This window comes from Notolepis coatsorum (assembly GCF_963971535.1).
Source record: "Notolepis coatsorum genome assembly, chromosome: 5".
Lineage (NCBI taxonomy): Eukaryota > Metazoa > Chordata > Actinopteri > Aulopiformes > Paralepididae > Notolepis > Notolepis coatsorum.
Window position 1 is genome coordinate 165,282,549 of NC_140169.1, and position 21,449 is coordinate 165,303,997.

Below are 21,449 nucleotides of genomic sequence, written 5' to 3' on the forward strand. Positions count from 1 at the left end.
TATCCTAACACTGATAACATAGATTCCTTACCTGAGGTCAGATGGTATCCAAATGGTTTATTCCAATTTCCGATCGCCATTCGAAAAAAATTTATAATTGTATTGATCCATCGTGTGTACAGTATAACACATGATCCGCGTGGCTCAGAGGCTCCAGAATGAACTCTGGTAGACCCCGGCTGCATCAGTGAGAAGTAAAATGTGGAGTCAGAAATCCGTTCTCCCATTCACTTTCATTGAGTCCATTCCAAAAGGGTGATTTACCATCTGGGAGACGATAGGGGGCGCTTTTTTCACATCTGAACGCCGGCAGTCCCTGGATCTCCAACGGTAGGCTCGCGTGATGCAATATGATTTCAGATCGCTAATAATAAAAAATAAAAAAAATAAAAACCCGAGAATACTCGTGACGTGGCATTCAACGGTCGGGGCGTAAACCAGAGAAAAGCTGTGAGTGGCATACAAAGTGTTAATAATAAACACTGTTAGGACTGTCTGACTCTTAATAATAAACACTGTTAGGACTGTCTGACTCTTAATAATAAACACTGTTAGGACAGTCTGACTCTTAATAATAAACACTGTTAGGACTGTCTGACTCTTAATAATAAACAATGTTAGGACTGTCTGACTCTTAATACTAAACACTGTTAGGACTGTCTGACTCTTATTAAACACTGTTAGGACTGTCTGACTCTTAATAATAAACACTGTTAGGACTGTGACTCTTAATAATAAACACTGTTAGGACTGTGACTCTTAATAATACACTGTTAGGACTATCTGACTCTTAATAATAAACACTGCACAGACTCTGGTGCAGTGTGTTACTATGGTTTGGACCATGTATACCATCATCACTATTACTACTCTCTGATTGATGCTGCTATGACACTTGGATTTCCATGGGGATGAATAAAGTAACACTTGACTTGAGTGCCATTCAGGGGGAAATGTCGGTGGGTTTGGAGCTTGTCACCAGAAAGACCAGAACGACACGTTTAAATTCAGTATTTTATTGCCCTTGGATCAATATTTTATTGCCCTTGGATCAGCAATAAAGAAAGCGAACCAGCCTGACAGGGTGATAGAATCAGGAATTTTCTTGTACAAAGCAAGGTATAACAGGCTACTCTACAAAATAAACTGTTCATTGCAAAATATTTGCTGTTTAAAATAGGATACAAATGTCCAAAACAAACAATGATTAATACCAATTCACTGGATATAGTATATACTGTATATATTATAAATAAAATATTTCCAAGATCATTTTTTACTAGGCTGCACACCAGGTGCTAGAAAAAGGCAAATGTAAAAATGTTGATATGTTGAAAGAAAAGAGCCTCGGCAAAATTGTACAGTTTTACAGTTTTACAGTTTTTTTTTGTTTTTTTTACAGCTCGGATTTTTTTTTTTTTTTTTTACAGCTCAGATTGTTAGATGTTAAATCTCTCCATGACACCAATCCGACAACAACAACACAGTTATGAAATTGTAAAATAAAATAAAAAAGGAAGAAAAAAAGAAGAGTCTAATTATTCCAGAACCTATAGCCTTCAGGCGGGGGGACCTGTCAAAAAGGGGGGCTCACCAAAAACAAAAAGTAAACACGAGACCTCATTAGAACTATTTCTTTGTTTCGTAACGTATCCACTGTGTGTGGGATATTGATTACATTGAAAATGAGGTATTGAATGAAGGTGAATAAAGTCCATAGGTATGGTACAGGCGTATCAATCCAAAGCACAACATAGCGTTTTCTCGTCTAGATCTACTTCCCGCGTACGTCTCCGATCTCTGTCCCTCAAACACTTTCTTTGCAATCTGCTTTCCCCACCCCCCCCACACTTACACATCATTTTTACATGTATATACACAAAGTCCTTCACCTTTCTCCACATCCACCGCATCCCTACCCTTCACCTCCACTCCATCCCTCTATATACCCTTCACCTTTTCCTTCTGTCACACTTCCCTTCACATCCCTCAAGCAGACCTTCGCTCCATCTCGTCCACAGGATGGCTCCTCGCGCTCTATCCACAGTATACGGTACCGTCCGCCGTCCCGAGCCTCTCTGTAACGACTTATTTAATCTATTGTAGTTGGATCGCTCCCCTTTTAAATTTTTTTTTTATTTCTCTAAACGACACTTTTGGGAACAGCTTTTCTATGTTGTTGTTGGGGTGACTTAGGGGGGCTGTCCGGGGGGGGCCACAGGGGCTTGGTGAGCTGAATGTCCTCCTCCACTTTAAAGGCCTTCTTTGGGGCGTCCGCCTGCGGGGGCCAAACCACGGACACCTTGTTGGCGTTTGGTCCCGGTCCCTGCAGCGTCTTCTCCACGGAGCCGACACTGCTGCTCATGGAGTGTCTCCACTCCGTGTGATCCGGTCCGCTGGTGGTCCCGGTGGGAGGTTTCAACCCCGGATCGTTGTTGTTGTGGTGGTGGTGGTGGTTCCCGTTGGGTGTGAGGAGCTGTTTGTAGTGGTGAGGACAGGACAGGTGTCCGTGGAGAGAGACGTAGTTGCCGAGGCTGCAAGAGAAACACACGTACGCTTGAACGGAACGCTGTGCGACGTGTAGAAAGTATTAGGGCTGTCAGTTTATCGCGTTAATTAGATTAATTAATTACACAGCAAATGATCGCGTTATGAAAATGTACTCACAATTAATAAAAAAAATTCAAAACTATTTTCTTTTTTAAATATTTCTTTTATCTCATTCATTCCATAAGAACGTAGAATACACATTAATATGGCCCATTTGCATGTTCTTGGTATCTGATTCTAGGGACATCTATGGATCTCAGGGAATGTATTCCCAGTGTCAGAAATACTGTGTCTGTTACTAGGCTTGAGTAAATTGTAATGAACCAAATGAGAATATTAATATTTTTTTTAATTTGATCTTTGACTGTGAATAACACCATGCTCAAATTGACCAGACCTGAAAAATCTAAGCAAATGAATAAATGGAAGATGATTAAACAGAAGGTTTTGTAGAAACGGTTGTTATGCCGACGATACTCAACTCTTCCTCTCCTTCCCTCCCTCAGATATCCACGTCTCTGAGCGGATCTCGGCCTGTCTGTCCGACATCTCCGCCTGGATCACGACCAACCACCTCAAACTGAACCTAAGCAAAACAGAATTGCTCCACCTGCCGGCCAAATCCTCCCCCCTGACCGACCTTTCAATCACAGTCGAGAATGCAGCTGTGACTGCGTCCCCGACCGCCAAGAACCTTGGTGTTGTCCTCGACGACCAGTTGAACTTCTCTGCTCACATCGCAGCGACGACCAGAACCTGCCGATTCCTCCTGAGCAACGTCAGAAGGATCCACCCCTTCCTGACAAAAGAAGCCACCCAACTCCTCGTCCAATCAACAGTCATCTCCTGCCTCGACTACTGCAACGCACTGCTCGCTGGCCTCCCGGCCACTGCCACTAAGCCTCTTCAACTCATTCAGAACGCAGCGGCCAGCCTGATCTCAAACCTACAGAAGTCGGCCCATGTCACCCCACTTCTTAGGGACCTGCACTGGCTCCCCATTGCTGCACGAATCCGCTTCAAGGCCCTCGACCTAGCATACCGTGCGGCAAAGGGAACCGCTCCCGCCTACCTCCGGTCAATGGTCTCTAACTACACACCCTCAAGACCCCTACGCTCTGCATCTTCTGGCCGCCTCAGACCTACTCCTATCCAAGCTTCGGGAGGGTCATCAAAGAGAAGTCGCCTATTCTCAGTCCTTGCCCCACAATGGTGGAATGAACTACCCACCCCAGTTAGGACAGCCGAATCACGTCCAATCTTTCGCCGTCGACTAAAGACGCACTTCTTCAACCATTATCTGAATAATAAAAATAAAATAAAAAAATCTAACCCTAACTAACCGTACACTTGTCCTAATAAACTAACCTACACTGTAGCACTCAACACTTTGATGAACATTGTTGCTCAGCTGATAGAGTTGTGCCCTTCCTGATGGCTTGTCGTACAGAACTTGTAAGTCGCTTTGGATAAAAGCGTCAGCTAAATGACTAAATGTAAATGTAAATGTACAGTACTGAATTCTGCCATCTGGACACATGCCATTTGAAATATGATTATAGAATATAGAATACCCGGCCTAAAATGGTTATGTGATTAAAATGCGATTAATTAGATTAATTAATTACAAATCCTGTAATTAATTAGATTCATTTTTTTTATCGCCTGACAGCACTAGAAAATACAAAGAAAAACATTTGACCAGAACGTGCCTATAGTTTAGGGTTAGAGTCTACAGCAGTTGCTGTCACGATAGCAAGATTTTGACTTTGATACCGATACCGGCCTAAGTATCACGATACTGGTTCTAAAACGATACCGCGCAAAAATCTGGAAAAGTAATGGTATATATATTATATATAGGTATCGTGATATCTTTCTAGTATCAGGTTATCGTGCGACCCTAGTCTAAAGTACATGGTCTTCATTCTCTGTATGATGATAGTAACTCTGTATGATAGCATGTACAACAGTGCTGTATATTATATATTTATATTTCCTGCATATATATATATATATATATATATCCATATCTGTCTGAATATACCTGCATATAATCCTTCTATATACCTACAGTACTTATACACCTGCATATAAACCATATAACTCTGTATGATAGCATGTACAATAGTGCTGTATATACCGTATATATACATTTATATATTTATATTTACCGCATATATATATATATATGTCCATAATTATCTGTCTGAATATACCTGCATACAATCCTTCTATATACCTACTTATACACCTGCATATAAACCATATAACTCTGTATGATAGCATGTAGAATAATGCTGTATATACCGTATATATATATATATTCTTACCGTATATATATCCACATCTGTCTGTACATACATGCTTATAATCCTTGTTACATATCTGTAGATACTATATCTATATCTGTACATATCCCTTACCTACTCTTACTAGTTACGCTGCTGGCCAGTATGACTTACTGTACTACCATAGTGTCTTTATACCTGTATCACTGTACACATTAATACTACAACTCTGTACATGCATCTGATTAGCACTATTACTCAGTATTACTCATTTATATATTTTATACCCAGTTTAATCTCCTGTACATTGTACTATTGCACTTTACTGTTACATTTACGCTCTTCTTTTCATTGTACTGTACTTGTGCTGTATAATGACAATACATTTTAATCTAATCTAATTTAATCTAATCTAATATAATCTAATCTAGTCTAATCCCATCAGGTAGCCAATGAGGAGCTTGTAGCTTGTAGTCTCCAGTAAATTACACACTTATTCCACATAACTGTACGTGGTTTAGTCTAAACAGTCCCCCTTTCAAATTATCTGATTTTAGATTTCTTATTATATCTTAACAGTACTGATGGGGGAAAATATCGATACGTAGTAGTATTGCGATACTTTGTGTGGCGATACTGTATCGATTCAGGGACGCCAAGTATCAATATGTAATCATTTATTTAAAAAAAAAATTATTTCTTTTTAATTTTTGTATAAGGAAGTTGCATTGTTCATTTCAATACCTGTAATAGTACAGTAGTCCACACACACGCACACGTGTGCATTCAGTTAAGTTGGAATATGATTGTAATACAAACAGTTCAGTTTGTCAGGTGCATGCAACACAGATTACAGTGTTGACATCTGTCTGCTTGAGAAAACATACCATGTTCTGCAATAGAAATGATTGAAGTGAGATGAACAGACTAAACTTTCTTTTATTAGATAAAATATGTTGACAAGGTTTTACTTTTCAGTCGAAAAAAGGTAATAAATCACAATATTAATATCGCAATACTCAGCATATCGCAATATATTTAGTATCGCAATACTATCGTATCATGACTCAAGTATCATGATAGTATCGTATCGTGAGGCCTCTGGTGATTCCCACCCCTACTTAACAGTTAACAGTAATCGAAAACAAGACGTTTGACACCGAAATGAAAGAAATCTGTTGTTCCTATAAGGGACAGGAGCTAAAACAACAGAGTCAAATGATTGGAACAAGCGAGCTGTCTATCAAACCCTCCAGTGACATGTGTGCTTGTTATGCACATAACACTTGCATGCTTACACAAAGGCCTGCTGCTAACACATAGCTGCCTGCTAGCTACCTACTGTAGCATGGGCATGGCTTCGGAGGCGCCCTGATGTGTTCTGATTGGGAAGGGCGCTGGTGAAGTTCTGCCCAAAATCAGCGGCCACCTATTGCTCCTTTAACTGCTTTTGTTTGAAATATGCTAAACAGATTATTTACTTTGAGGAGAGAGAGAGAGTTGTCATTACTAGGGCTGACCTTAGCATTTTTTTTTGGCATTCGAAGCTTCGAGATAAAAATTTGAAATATTTTTAAAATGTATTTATAAAAAAAAAAAAAAAATGTTGTGGGACTTGTACAGCACCTTTGTCAGTGCTGTAAAGTTTAAATCTTAGACAAACAAAACACTTTCCTTTCATGAAATATTGTAAGCCGTCATTTGAGGCTTTATAAAAGCAGCACAATGAACACAAATCTGCCAGTGCCGAGTCCGACCTCATATTAAATAACAAACAGCATTGCAAAAAAAATATATTGAATTATTATAAATTTTTTTTTAATATATTCAAATTAAATGTTCCCATTCGAATCCCATGCCCATCGAACGAAGCTTCGAAGCTTCGAAGTATTTAAGACAGCCCTAGAAATATGCTAAACAGATGGTTTACTTTTAGGAGAGAGAGAGAGAGAGAGAGAGAGAGAGTTGTCGTTACCTTATTTTGTTCCTGCAGAGCTCGCAGCAGAAACATGTTTTATGGTATTTCTTTCTGTCCACTATGAGAGCGTCCATCGGATAGACCCTGCTCCGACACACTGTGCAAAGCTCCGACTTTGGAACTCGAGCCTGTTTGAAAAGAGACGAGAGTCGGAGGTTCGGTCTACTTGTCACTGCATTAGGAGTACAGGTCAATCTATCCTGAAACAGGGTGGCACCGATACAGACACAGATACATATACAGACACAGATACAGATACAGACACAGATACATATACAGATACAGACACAGATACAGACACAGATACATATACAGATATAGACACAGACACATATACAGACACAGATACATATACATATACATATACAGTAGGGCTGGGCGATATGGCAATTGTAGCTTACCACCACCAGTATGACTGTGTATGAACGAATAATGGACTCTGTGAAGCGCTCTGAGTCAGAGAAGAGCGCTATATAAATCCAATCCATTATTATTATTATTATTATTATTATTATATACAGATACAGATACATATACAGATACAGTAGGGCTGGGCGATATGGCCAAAAATGATAACGCGATAACGATATCGATAACAATATCATATCACTCGATATTCGATATTATCGATATTGTTATAAGTATACAATTTATTTTTTAAACAACAGATGTATGTTTATTTTGCAGCAATTGTTGTTGCTGCCCTCTTTAGTGTTACATCCCCTCACACTCCAGTTCTCAGGCTGCAGCTGGTTTGAAAGCGAAAGTAAACCAGCTTCTCTGCTGGCTGTGGCTCCAGGGGAGTTGAACAGTTCTGATCTGCTAGTTTCTTTTCTATCTTTTGGCGCTTTTTTGGTGGACAAACCACCGTGTGCACCGTGACTCATGACTGGAGTCTAGCTCTGCTAGCACACATAGCCTACACTGTGTACAGACGGTTTCAAACTGTATTTTAAATTAGAAAGCAAACAAAATAAATCTCAATTTGGTCAGTATTGTCATTTGGACAAGCAAAGCCATTACTTTAAGTTGCAGGCAAGAAAGACAAGTCTGTCCACTGTCTCTGGTTTTTCGATATTTCTTTTTCCGATATCGATTATTAAAATATATCGCGATAATTATCGTTATCGTTATATCGCCCACCCCTAAGATACAGATACAGATACATATACATATACAGATACAGATACAGATACAGATATATATATATACATACATTACATTACATATACATTACATATACATATACATATACAGATACATAGACATATACAGTTAGATACAGATATATATATACATATACATTACATACATATACATATACAGATACATAGACATATACAGTTAGATACAGATATATATACATATACAGATACAGATGGCCGATACCAGGCTGAGGGGTACTGGTAATCGAGAGAATTACCCCGATACCGAAACCTGATTCTCAGAAGCTGTGTGTAACGTGTCAGAAATCGAAGCAAAACACAAGATGTTAGATGTCTCTCAATAGAGAAAATGGAGTCAAAATGTCTCAATTATTTGGTCTCATGTCCCAACGCTTTTCAGTAAAACTACTGGTTCAGATTGGTACTCATATCAGACAATAGGCAGAACCTGTAATTCAATAGGTAGAACCTGTAAGTCAATAGGTAGAACATGTAATTCACTAGGTAGAACCTGTAATTCAATAGGTAGAAAACAGTAAAACAGGAAATACATTTTCTGGTATCCCTTCGCACTTTATAGAATCAGGAGAGAGAACCCTAGATATTTGACTTATTTCAAATACACATTTGTTTACTGCACTGCAAGATTATTTTACTTGTTTCAAGGACATATTTGCTTAAAACTAGTTTTTATTTCTTATGTATTTCTTTTGTCTTACCATTTTTGCAGTGTGGAGTTCTCTCTCCTGATTGTAAACTAGTTTTAAGCTAATTATGTCCTAGAAACAAGTAAAATAATCTTGCAGTGCAGTAAACAAATTTGTCTTGGCACGATTTCTTGAAATAAGTAAAAAAATATCTAGGGTTCTCTCTCCTGATTGGATAAAGTGGGAACGGGATAACAGAACATGTATTGGTAGCACTTTATAATAACACCCTGTTATAATACATTTATAATGCATTAGTGGATAATGAACTAATCATGAACAAACCATTTATATACATTCATAAATTATTATTAAATCATTTATAACTATATTTGTATAACATTTACAGATTAGTTCTACATTATTTATAACTCATTATCAACATTGTTTGTACTTGATTTGTTCATCATTAAATAATGTTGTTTAATGTGTAGTAACACATTTGTAGATGCTTTGAAAAATGGATATGAAAAAACGACTATATATCTCCATTTATTTTTCATGTTCAACAAATGATTTGTTAAGACATTCATAAAACATCTATAAATCATTTGCAGATGCTATCGTGGGGGCCAATCTAAAGTGAAGCCTATTCATCATTAACAAGTGTCTAATACAGTTAATTATTTGTTTACTTTTTCATCACATGTTACAAATGTTGTAGGCAGCTTTCGGATACACCCTTCTTTGTGACATCAAACAGTGACAGAATTAGGACTAAAGATAAATGCAATTTTATTAACATATAAAATACATGTGCATGACATATAGTGTAACATCGGGGGGCACTAGGACCCAGGAGTACCCTGGCCAGGTATTGAAGAGTATCTAGAGAGGAAGTCTCACGCGAGCGAGACTTGACGTCACGTGTGTTGCCGTCTGTTTGAATGGAAGCACAAGTTATCCGTGCTGCGTCTATACTTTCGCTTTTAATAAGGTATGAGCAGGTTAAACACCTTTTTTTGTTGGTAAATCTATTCCAACTATTATATGTTGTGTAGACGTTCGTGTAGATGTGGTGGCCGCTAACGTTACATTTGTGTGCTCAGTGATGATGACACGACACAAATAATTATTACTCTTGTGTGTCGTGTCGTCATCACATACATACTGAGCACTGAGCACACAACATATAAGAGTTGTTTGTAGGTCGGAAATGATGGAATAGATTTACCAACAAAAAAAGGTGTTTAACCTGCTCATACCTTATTAAAAGCGAAATTATAGATGCAGCACGGATAACTTGTGCTTCCATTCAAACAGACGGCAACACACGTGACATCAATACCTGGCCAGGGTACTCCTGGGTCCTAGTGCCCCCCGATGTTACACTATATGTCATGCACATGTATTTTATATGTTAATAAAATTGCATTTATCTTTAGTCCTAATTCTGTCACTGTTTGATGTCACAAAGAAGGGTGTATCCGAAAGCTGCCTACAACATTTGTAACATGTGATGAAAAAGTAAACAAATAATTAACTGTATTAGACACTTGTTAATGATGAATAGGCTTCACTTTAGATTGGCCCCCACGATAGCATCTGCAAATGATTTATAAATGTTTTATGAATGTCTTAACAAATCATTTGTTGAACATGAAAAATAAATGGAGATACACTATAGTCGTTTTTTCATATCCATTTTTCAAAGCATCTACAAATGTGTTACTACACATTAAACAACATTATTTAATGATGAACAAATCAAGTACAAACAATGTTGATAATGAGTTATAAATAATGTAGAACTAATCTGTAAATGTTATACAAATATAGTTATAAATGATTTAATAATAATTTATGAATGTATATAAATGGTTTGTTCATGATTAGTTCATTATCCACTAATGCGTTATAGATACTTTGTAAATGGTATACAAATATAGTTATAAATGATTTAATAATCATCTATGAATGTATATAAATGGTTTGTTCATGATTAGTTCATTATCTACAAATACCTTATAAATGTATTATAACAGGGTGTTATTATAAAGTGCTACCCATGTATTTAGTGTTTAACTGCAGAGCAGAGGGAGTGAGAGACCCATGTTACTGACCAGACATGATGGCTGTCAGAATGTAGAGCTATTATCTTAACACGTAGACCACTTAACTTAACAATGAAAATACGACTTACAGCACCTTTAAAATACAGGCCTCATGCAAAATCTGTATCAGCAGTCAAAATCAGTGCATCCCAATATATATATTCTTCTTCAACTGACATGCCCCACATGCACCCACCAAGCAGCTACTGAGGCACATCACACAGGCAGCGCCACAGACTGTTGAGAAGCTGTAGCCGTTATTAGATTAGTGTTTCACCCAGAAGACACACATCGCATACCTATTATTAAGACACCTTGCTGCAGCAGAATCAATACAGTCAGGAGTAACGTTCACTGTACTCGTCCTCTGACGGAGATTCCTTTCCTCCGCACGTATTGACACATATTGAAGATGCAGAGATTCACACTTGCTCTTCCTGTCCTGCTCTTCTCTCTCTCTCTCTCTCTCTCTCTCTCTCTCTCTCTCTCTCTCTCTCTCTCTCTCTCTCTCTCTCTCTCTCTCTCTCTCTCTCTCTCTCTCTCACATGCAAATCTGTCGCGATTCAGAGAAGAGCCGTTAGTCCGACGTCCATGCCGTTAGTCTGTCATGCCGCAAAAGTTGCCTTTACCCGTCTGGCGCAACACGTGGGACATCTCCTCGGAGACGCTGTAGCCGAGGCTCTTGAAGACGGTCTCGCTCTCCGTCCACGTCTTGTGGAAGTTCCTCAAGAGTTCCTCGGTGGAACCCTCGCCGACGCCGACACACGTGTCCGCCGCCTGGGCCGCCTGAGCCGCCGCCTCCGCCGCTTTCCTCCGGACCGCATCGGCGTACGAGAAGACGGCCGGTGCGGCGGCCGACGAGCTCTCTGATGAGTGCTTGGAGACGGTCGTGGTGCTCCTCGTCGTTCCGACCGTCTTGTTGCCAAAGTCGTCGACGTTTGAGAAGTGCTCCGTGATTGATTTTGTTTCAGAGCTGCCCGATAGCTCCGCTGGCACAGGGGTGCTCTGTCGGGAGCCGGGCTTTGTCCCCTGGGCACCGTCTGTTGTCGTTTCTCTCAGGTTTGATACCAGCTCCCCCTGTTTGAATTTTCCCTCTTTGAAAGGAGAACTCTGCTCGCTCAGCTCAAAGACATTTTTAACAGCCTTGATGTTAAAAGAAGGCGTTTCCTCCTCCAGAATGTCTGCTTTTTCTTTGTCCGTCTCATTGGTTTCAGACTCGTGTTCAAGTCGCTCTGCGAGGGAAATGGGGTCTTTTCTGGCGTAGGCTTTCTCTCCGGACGATTGAAATTTATCGAGCAGGCCGGACAAGTCAACCTTAGGAATCTCCTCTTTCTCTTTGTGTTCTGTATCGGAGTCCTCCGTGTCAGGGCCCAAGCGTTCAGGGATATCAATGGGATCCTTTCGCACGTAGATCTTATTCATTTCAGCTTTCTGAACCTCCTGGAAGAACTCTGTCACGTTTGAGAAGTGCTCTGCGATTGATTTAGTTTCAGAGCAGTCTAAATGCTCTGCCGGCACGGGGGTGCTCTGACAGGAACGCTGCTCGCTCAGCTCAAAGACATTTTTAATAGCCTGGATGTCAAAAGAAGGCATGTCCTCCTCTAGAATGTCTGCTTTTTCTTTGTCTGTTTCTTTGGTTTCAGACTCGTTCTCCAGTCGCTCTGCGAGTGGAATAGGCTGTTTCACAGAGTATACTTTCTCTTCCGACGATTTAAATCTATTGAGCAGGCCGGACATGTCCACCTTAGGAATCTCCTCTTTCACTTTGTGTTCTGTATCAGACTCCTCCGTGTCATAGCCCAAGCGTTCAGGAATATCAATGGGATCCTTTCTCATGTAGGTTTTATTCTTTTCAGCTTTTTGAGAGTCCTCGAAAAAGCCGGTCACGTTTCTTACAGATGTAGATGTGCCAGAGGACTCTGATGTGTCTGAGGTTTCTACCTTTTTGATCTGCCGTTGGAATGATTCGGGGGATTCTACAATCTCAGATTTCTTCCCAGGTACCTGTTGAGGAAGTCGAGCCGGAGGCGGGGTCACACCGCGTGGGAATGGAGGAGGCGGGGTCGCTCCGCGCATGAGCGAAGGGGGCGGGGTCACGCCGCGTGAGAGCGAGGGGGGCGGGGTCACGCCGCGTGAGAGCGAGGGGGGCGGGGTCACCCCGCGCGACAGCTTGGCCATCGTTCCCTTGAGCCGAGCCAGATTCTCCGCTTTGTCGAAAGTGGGAGACGGCGTGATTCTGGTGATGCGCGACGTCGGGGTGTCGGACCTGCGTGGGGGAGGCGTCGGGGGCGTGGCCGGTCTGTGCGGCGAGTCGGTCCGACGAGTGGTCTCAATAGTGATGAAGGTGGGGGAGGGGGGACGCATTCTCAGTGACGGCGAGGGAGCTCTGGGGTCGATACGTTTGACATCTTGTTTTTTACTTTCATGTGAGGTCTTTTTCTTCGTTTGGGTCTCGACCTTCGTAGAGCCGATACTGATCTTGGATATTTTGGCACTGCCGGAAACCTTTTCATATTTCTCCACATGTCCCTCTAGAGACATCAGTTTAGCCTGTGCCAGGTTCCTAACATATATAATAATGTGATGCAGTTTTTCTATGTTATTCTCAACTGCAGATACTTCCAAATCACACATTTCCTCTGGGCTCAGCAGCCATTCTGGAACCGTGTTAAGCAGAGTCTTCACGGATTTAGAATCAGTGTTCCCCCAACCTCCCTGCAGTTCTGCGATGTGAGAGATTAACGCCTGGACCTCTCGCCTCTGAGAATCCTCCCTGCTCTCCGTTATGGAGTGAACAAGTTCACTGCCCGTCACTTTAATAACCGGGACGTTCCCGCCGTCTTCCTTGGGCTTGTCGGCATTCTGCTGGTTCTTCTTCTGAGACCCCTTCACTTGTTTCTGAACGCTAACCGCTTCCTGCTGCTGGACGCTCTGCACCTTGCTCTCCGTGACGATAACCTCCTTGTGGACCTGAACATGCTCTTGTGTCATACCCTTTTGCACAACAGTGGCTGTCTCTGAGACAGACGTCCTTGGGCTAGGGGTGTCTTTACCTTGTGCCGCGCTTTTGGACTTTTTGTTCTTCTTCTTCTTCCTGCTTGTGGTTGGAGTTGCCGGTTGACTGTCACTAGCGGCGACTGTAAGCGTAGTAGCAGCAGGAGCAGCAGGAGGAGCAGCAAGAGCAGCAGGAGAAGCAGCAGGAGCAGTAGGAGCAGCAATAGTAGAAACCTTCTGTATCTCCTTTACTTCAGTCCTCACTTCAGAGCTAACTTTCTGTATCTCCTTTACTTCAGTCCTCACTTCAGAGCTGACTTTTACAGCAGCAACTTTCTTCACTTCCGTCTTTACATCCTTTGCCTGTGAAACATTTTTCTTCTCGGATTCATTCACCTGCTTGGTTTCTTTTATCTCTACTTGCTTTTCTTGCTTTTCTTGCTTTTCTTGCTTTTCCTGCTTTTCCTGCTTTTCCTGCTTTTCCTGCTTTTCCAGCTTTTCTTGCTTTTCTTGCTTGTTCTTTTTTGACTTCTTGCTTGATTTGACCTTCTCTTCGGAGACGACTGTTTCTGGTTTTACCGGCAGAGCGGTGACCGTCTCAGATGAAGTGGCCTTTTCGTTTTTCTTTTTATCCTCTAATTTGTTGGAGCCTTTTGTTTTCATGTTTTTGAACTTTGAACTCTCCACCATCACATGCTCTGTCTTTCTGATGTCGCCCGTCGCCAACTGGACCTTCTCGGTGACGGTAGACTGGGCAGACTGCACCGAGGAGACGGCTACTTTCTTTGTGGTGGACGTGACCGTCTGTTGGCTGACAGTCGAAATGGACGAAGTCTGTTGAACGGCGGCGACCTTGGAGGTCTGATTAGAGACGATGCACTGTCCGACGGCAGAGGTGACGATGTTCTCGTTCTCAGCGCTGATCAAAGTGTTGCTCTGGGGAGTATCTGAGACTCTGCCATGCTTGGATGATAGGGAGCCTGACTGGACCTTAGTCACAGTCCTCTGAGCTCTCTCTTCTTCAGCACCTTCGTTGGAAAGCATTTCGAGGGCAGCTGTGGCAGAGTCGTGCATGAATGTGGGAGACGGGGTGGTGCGGGGCGAGTTCTCTTCCTTCAGTTTCCGGAATTTCTCCTCTGCCTTTATCAACGGCGTGATGAACCTACTCATGTTGCCTCTCATGAAAGGAGGGGGGGAGGGGGGAGGTGTGAATCTCACGGGATTGACGTAAACCTTCTTCAGCGGCCGCGGCGATTCGGGCGCCATTGGTCTCTCCGTCGAAACCCTCTTTGACGAGTGCGACGTCGAGTGGGATTCGGTTTTGCTCATTTCCACCATGGATCTACTGGAGGAGGTTGTGCTGCTGGTTTCCGATATCACCTTCTGCGATTTGTTCATCTGCACTTTAGCCATCTGCACGTTTGCCTTCACTTCTTTGACGGTCATTTCCGTGGCTTTCCCCGGCGAAGGAAGGGCCTGTAACGGCATGTTGTCCAGCTCCAGCTGAGAAGGAGGGGGAGGGAGGAAGTCCTGCTCATTGGGTGGGGGTGGAGGAGGGAGGTGGTCGAGCTCGTCAGAGGGTGGGGGAGGAGGAAGATCACTGTCTACCATGGGAGGAGGAGGGGGTGGGAGAGGCATATCAGACTCTTTTGACTTGGGGATGTGAACGTCTCTTGTGACTTTGGTTTTGTCCAGCCTTATCATTCCCTTGTTGTTAGAGTTGAGGTTACGGAACTGCGTGTTAAGTGTTGTCACGCCGTGGTTTTGGGTGATGGTTCTGTGTTCCACCGTCGTCGTTGTTTTCTGAGTTGATTGCTGAGTTGAGTGCTGAGTTGACTGCTGAGTCGATTGCTGAGTTGATTGCTGAGTCAATTGCTGAGTTGATTGCTGTGTGGCGTGGGACTGAGTCTGCTGTGTGGATGTTTCAGATGTAATGGCGGAAGTAGCGGCGGCGGTCTCAGCGGTGACCACCTTTGCAGTCTTTATCTTTTGGATGTTTCTTTGTGCGTCAACATTTAGGTTCTTAACAGGCGGAGCGTGTTTCACTCTGACTTTTCTGCACATTCCGAGATTGACCTTGGAACTTTCACGGCGAGCCGTCTCCAGCAACGACTTAATGGTGCCTTTAACGTCTCCCTTTACCACTTCCTCCTTCTCCACCTGGTTTGTCTCTGGCTGATTCTGCTCCTGGGTCTCATATAGTGACCTAATTGACATTCTTACATCACCCTTTATGTCACCCTCGAGGCTCTCCCTCCTTTGCATTCGGGGCGACTCCAGTAGGAGCTGAATGGTTCCCCTCACGTCTCCCTGAACATCGATCTCCTGCGTCGACGTCCTTCTCTCACTGGAGGCGTCCTGCAAACACTGCATCGTCGTGTGAATGTTACCCCGCACAATCTCCTCCTTTTCGACGTCCCTCACCGCTTTCTTCGCCTGCTCCAAAGACCTTAAGGTAGCCTTCACATCTCCAGAAACCAAATCCTCAAGGACAACCTCGACTTTGGAAGTTGCAGACTTCTCGAGGGATCTCAGTGCCCCTTTGATGTTGCCCCGTATAATGTCAGGCTTCTCTATCTCCTTGTATTGCTTTTGGGCCCACTCCAGGGAGCGTAGAGTCTTCGGTATGTTACCTTTCACCACCTCCTCTTTTTCTACAACCATGGTCTGATTTGCATATTCAGACAATGAACTCAAAGTGGCCTTTAAGTTGCCCCTGACTATCTCTTCCTTCTGTAAGCCTTCCAGTGACAGGGTCGGCTCTGACATGAATACCTTCACTGTGCTGTGAACGTCGCCGGGCACGATGTCTTCTACCGTACGCTCGATTTGCATTTGATTCCGGCCAAGGATGAGTTTTGTGCCCTTGATGTCACCTCCGATGATCTCCTCTTTCTCTACTCTCTCAACCCTCTCATCATCGGGTAGCACGTGGAGCTGCTTGAGATAGTCGAGGGCCCCAGATTCAATGCAGGTGGAGTAGAACTGGACATTTCCTTTTTCTGCATCATCCACCCTTATCCTCTTCTCTTGATCCGAGTGGTCCAGGCTGGACAGTTTGTGGAGGGTGCTCTTTATATCACCTCTGACGACGTGTTCTTTTTCTAAACCGATGCCGTCTTCTTGATTGAGCAGGGAATATATCGTCATCCGGACGTCGCCCTTCTCGTCCTCCTGGATGAGTATGCCGCGCTTGGTCGACCCGTCCTCCTTGAGGAGGCTGTTCACAGCTTCCTGAATGTCACCCCTCAATATCTCCTCCTTTTCGATGCCGACGCCTCTCTCCTGGTTGAACAGTTGGTGAACGGTGGAGCTGATGTTACCCTTTTCCTCACGATCGATGATTATCCGCCTCTCCTTGGCCTCGCCTCTGTTCAGGAGGTTCATCATAATGCTCTGCAGATCCCCACTGATGACCTCTTCTCTTTGGATCTCTGGGGCCTCCTTATTCATTAGCTGATACTTGGCCATTCTAACGTCCCCGACTTCATCCGCTTCGATGAGCACTCCCTTTGAACGCACCATCTTTTGACTATACAGCTCCGCGAGGGTTCCCTTGATGCTCTTGCCCAGGATCTCTGTCTTCTCCGCGCTGGACTCATTAAAGTCATGGAATGGAGTCGTCTCGAAGAGCCACGTCGTTGTCTTCACATCCGCTTTGGGGATCTCCTCCCGGGCGACGGACATGTCCTCGCCCTCTTCCAGCTCCTTTATGTGGTCCAGAGGATTCTTCTCAAAGAGCCACACAGATTGCTTGACGTCTCCCTTCGCCGTGTCCTCATGTCTGACGGTTTCGATTAGATTCTCGGAGCTCATGCTTCGTATCTTGTCCATCGACTGCGTCTCGAATCTCCACTTGGCCGTCCTGACGTCGCCTTTTTGAATTTCACTCACATCGACGGTCTTCACGGACTGCAGCGACAGGGCATCCGACTCGAAGCGGTGCTTGTTCATCCTCACGTCCCCTCCTCGAATGTCCTCGACGGTCTTCGTCCAAACCTTTGTTTCCTCTGCAATCCTGTCAAGAGGCTGTGTTTCAAACTTCCACTTGGCGGAGGTGACGTCTCCTCTTTGAACGTCCTCTTGAGTGACCGATTTGATGACGTAGACCTCTTCTGTGTCCCTGATGGAATCGAGGGGCTTGGTTTCAAACAGCCAGCGGGATCCAACCACATCTCCCCGCATCACCTCCTCACTCGTGACGGTGGTGACCTCGTGGTAATGGCCCTCTTTGTCCTGGATGGCGTAAAGGGGCTGAGTTTCGAACATCATGGTGTAGTTTTGCACGTCTCCCCTCTCATCTTCCTCACGGACAATTTTCTGCATCTGTGTAATGTCCGTCTCCGTCTCAGAGGACACCTCTTGGATTTTGTCCAAGTTGTAGGTCTCGAAAATGAAACGGCCTTTGTCGACGTTCCCCCCTTGCACGTCGTTCACCATGCAGCAGTCCATGGACTCCTCTTTGCTGTCCTTTATAGTATCGATGGATTGGTTTTCAAAGAGCCATTTGCAGTTCACCACATTTCCCTTATGTATGTCCTCCGATTGACTCGTCTTAAGCTTCTGCATTGCCTCTCCGGACGTGGAGGTCATGATGTCAGACGTTTGGTTTTCAAATATGTACTTCATCCTCGACACGTCCCCGGACTCGATGTCTATCTCGGTGACTCGCTTGAAACCGTCTCCTTCCGCTCCACCAGCGAGGTTCTCATGATTCTCGGTCTCAAAGAGGTAACGAGCCATTTTTACATCCTTGCCCATAACCTGCTCTTGGTCGACGGTGCACGTCTTCAGAACCGTCTCCGTCTCGTCTCGGATCGTGTCGAGTGACTGCGTCTCGAACAGCCAAGTGCAGGTTTTGACGTCTCCCTTGCGCACCTCCTCGCTTTCACTTTTCAGCTCCGCTTTCTCATACAGGTCATCCATGGGCTTAGTCTCGAAGAGCCACTTGCAGGTTTTCACGTCGCCTTTCACAATGTCTACTTTCTCGCTAGTCTCCGCCATTTCCTCATCGTCGACGTTACTGAAGTACTTGATCGCGTCGAGAGGTTGCGTCTCGAACAACCACTTGGCGGTTTTGACGTCGCCGGCTTCAATTTCCTGTTTGGATATTCCCTTGATAATCTGGTAGCTACTAATGCTCTCACCGAACTGGTCGATCGGGCGCGTTTCGAACATCCATTTGCAAGTCGTCACGTCCCCTTTAACGACCTCTTCGCGTCGCACCGTCTTCACCTCGTGGAAGTGGCCGGAGCTGTCCTGCATGGCGTACATCTGATTGGACTCAAATCGATTTTTATTTGATCTCACGGAACCAGACGTCGCACCCTCTATGAGTATCCGTTGAGATTCGTCCCATCTGCTCAAATCTGTGGTCTCAAATATTTGCTTGTAGTTTGAGACATCCACCTTATCTATTTCCTCCAGGTCTATCGTCCGAATGATCTCCTTCTTCTCGTCTCTGATGTTCTCCAAGTCTCGGCTTTCGAACTGCCACTTCTGGTGTCTCACGTCACCCCTCTCTTCTTCCAGCGTCGCTGCTTTCTTCAGTTTCCCCACCTCAGCAAGATCCTTCGACTCATCGTCTGGCATAGTTTCAAAGTAATGTCTCGCTGATCTGACGTTCCCGGCTATGACGTGTTCCTTCGACTGGGGTCTAGCGTTTGAGTCGTCTTTCAAAGTGTCCATCGGCTGCGTCTCGAACACCCAGCAGTTCTGCCGGACGTCGGCCTTGCAGCTCGTGCCGTCCTCCTGGATGAGGTCCTTCTCGACGTTCACAGTTCGGGTGATTTCTTTTTTCCCCTCTCGTATGTGCTCCAGTGGCTGACTCTCGAAACGCCACTTCTGGTGTCTTACGTCTCCCTTTTCCTCCCCGTTCCTTTGGGCTTTCTTAAGTTTCCCTACGTTGTTGAGATTCCTCCTCGCTACTTGTGGGCTACTTTCGAAAAAGTTCCTTGCAGATTTGACATTACCCCCGATAACCTCCTCAAGGCTCCCGGATCTGGCGTTAGCATCATCCTTCAGGGTGTCCATTGGCTGGGTCTCAAACACCAAGCAGTGCTTACGAACGTCAGCTCCAATGATCTCTTCCCTCTGGAAGCTTGATGCCCACTCCTCCATAGAATTCAAGGTCTTTATCTCAAACAGCCATCTGCCCCAATCTCCTCTGTTGCTGTCTTCCATGGAAAGACTACACACGAGCTTCAAGGGGGTATAATCTACGTCTGTCAGGTCCAGGGGTTGGGTGTCGAAGAGCCAACGAGAGGCGATGGAGCTCTCCAATTCAGTCTCGATTTTACGCACGGATTTGATCTCCAGCATCTGGCTTGCTTGTCCCATGAGGATGCACATGAACTGAGTGTCGAAGGTACTTGTGATGGTCTTGGTTTCTCCGTGGATCTCCTCTAGTACCGACCTGAGGCTCAGCAGGTGGCTCTCGTCAATGGTCTGAGTGTGGCCCAGTGTCTCCATGTATCTATTGTCGATCATGTAAATGGTAGCGTTTCCGTCCTCTTCTGTAAACACGAGCTCTTTGGTGAGGTCCTCTTCCCCGTGCATCTTATTGAGACTGTCCATGGGCTGTGTTTCAAACAGCCAGGCTGCGGCGCGGACGTCCCCTTTGTCCAACTTGTTGCATTTGTTCCTATACTCCGTCGAGTTGGTGTTGTGGGAGGTCAGCTCGTCCATGGGCTTGGTCTCGAACATCCAAGCGGTGCGTCTCACGTCTTTCCCGACGATCATTTCCTGCTGAGCTATCTTCTTGTCGTCCTCGTCCTCGTCCGGAGTCTCGTCCTTGATGGTGTCCAGGGGCTTGTTTTCAAACATCCAACGCATCGACTGCACCTCCCCGTGGAGGAGCTCGTCCCACTCCATGTATTCCTGTTCCGGGCTCATGCTGATGTTATTCGGACTCCCACCGTCCTCCTCGTACACATACTCCTGGCTCTCGCGCTGGCCATTGTCCACCTCCACGCCGTCGCTGTAGTACTCCCTCTCGATGTTCTTGCGAACCTCGGGGTGAATGTGCTTATAGAGGCGCTTCAGCTCGTACATGTTCCTCTGCTTGAAGTAGGCCTCTTTGTTCACCGGCTGTTTGGACGAGTATGTGTGTTCGGGAAGCTCGGGCGAGTAGCAGCCCTCGGGGATGTCCGACGGCATCTGTAGTAAGTCGGGAGGTGGCGGCGGGAGGTACTCGGAGTCTTCCGGCGGCGGCGGGGGGAAGTCCTCGTAGTCCATGACTTGGGCGGACGACTCGTCCTCCGTCGTCCCGCAGGCCGAAGCTTCGTACGTCTCACTAGTGGCAGCCTTTTGCGTCATGTTTGAGGACCACTTAGAGCGATTCACGTCTCGTGCAATCTTTTTTTTTTTGAGGGACAAAAGTGATATGATTGTGAGGTTTATTAGGAGTCCTTTCGCATGTAGAATCATAAACACATTTAAGTATTTAACCTTACGTTGAATTATTCAGTGTTTCCCCAATATTGACTCAGTAGTGGCTCTCACGGCACCATGATTGCTAGTACTGGAAGAGAACATTTCCTCCAGTCTACAGAATCTGTTAAATGTATAGGGTTTTATCTCCTACAAACGTGTTGTTTTACAATGAGGTCAATGCTAAAGACTATTCTACTTACATAAGCATCTATTTCTGTATCTATGTAAATTGTGTATCTCCTGATTTAAATAAATTCAGTAGTAGGGGGTCCATC

General features: G+C 44.5%; 1 protein-coding gene across 1 annotated transcript in view; it reads right to left on the reverse strand.

Moving 5' to 3' along the window:
- Positions 1-2,150: 2,150 nt before the first annotated feature.
- The window catches only part of xirp2b (xin actin binding repeat containing 2b), a gene marked incomplete at its 5' end in the record, with an annotated part of 37,226 nt that continues 17,927 nt past the window's right edge, over positions 2,151-21,449 (reverse strand). The window contains 3 exons of the mRNA XM_084314365.1: positions 2,151-2,534; positions 6,817-6,947; positions 11,376-21,096. Coding sequence (XP_084170491.1) covers positions 6,856-6,947; positions 11,376-21,096 — 9,813 coding nt within the window. The 3' untranslated portion in view covers positions 2,151-2,534; positions 6,817-6,855. The remainder of the gene's footprint in view (positions 2,535-6,816; positions 6,948-11,375; positions 21,097-21,449) is intronic.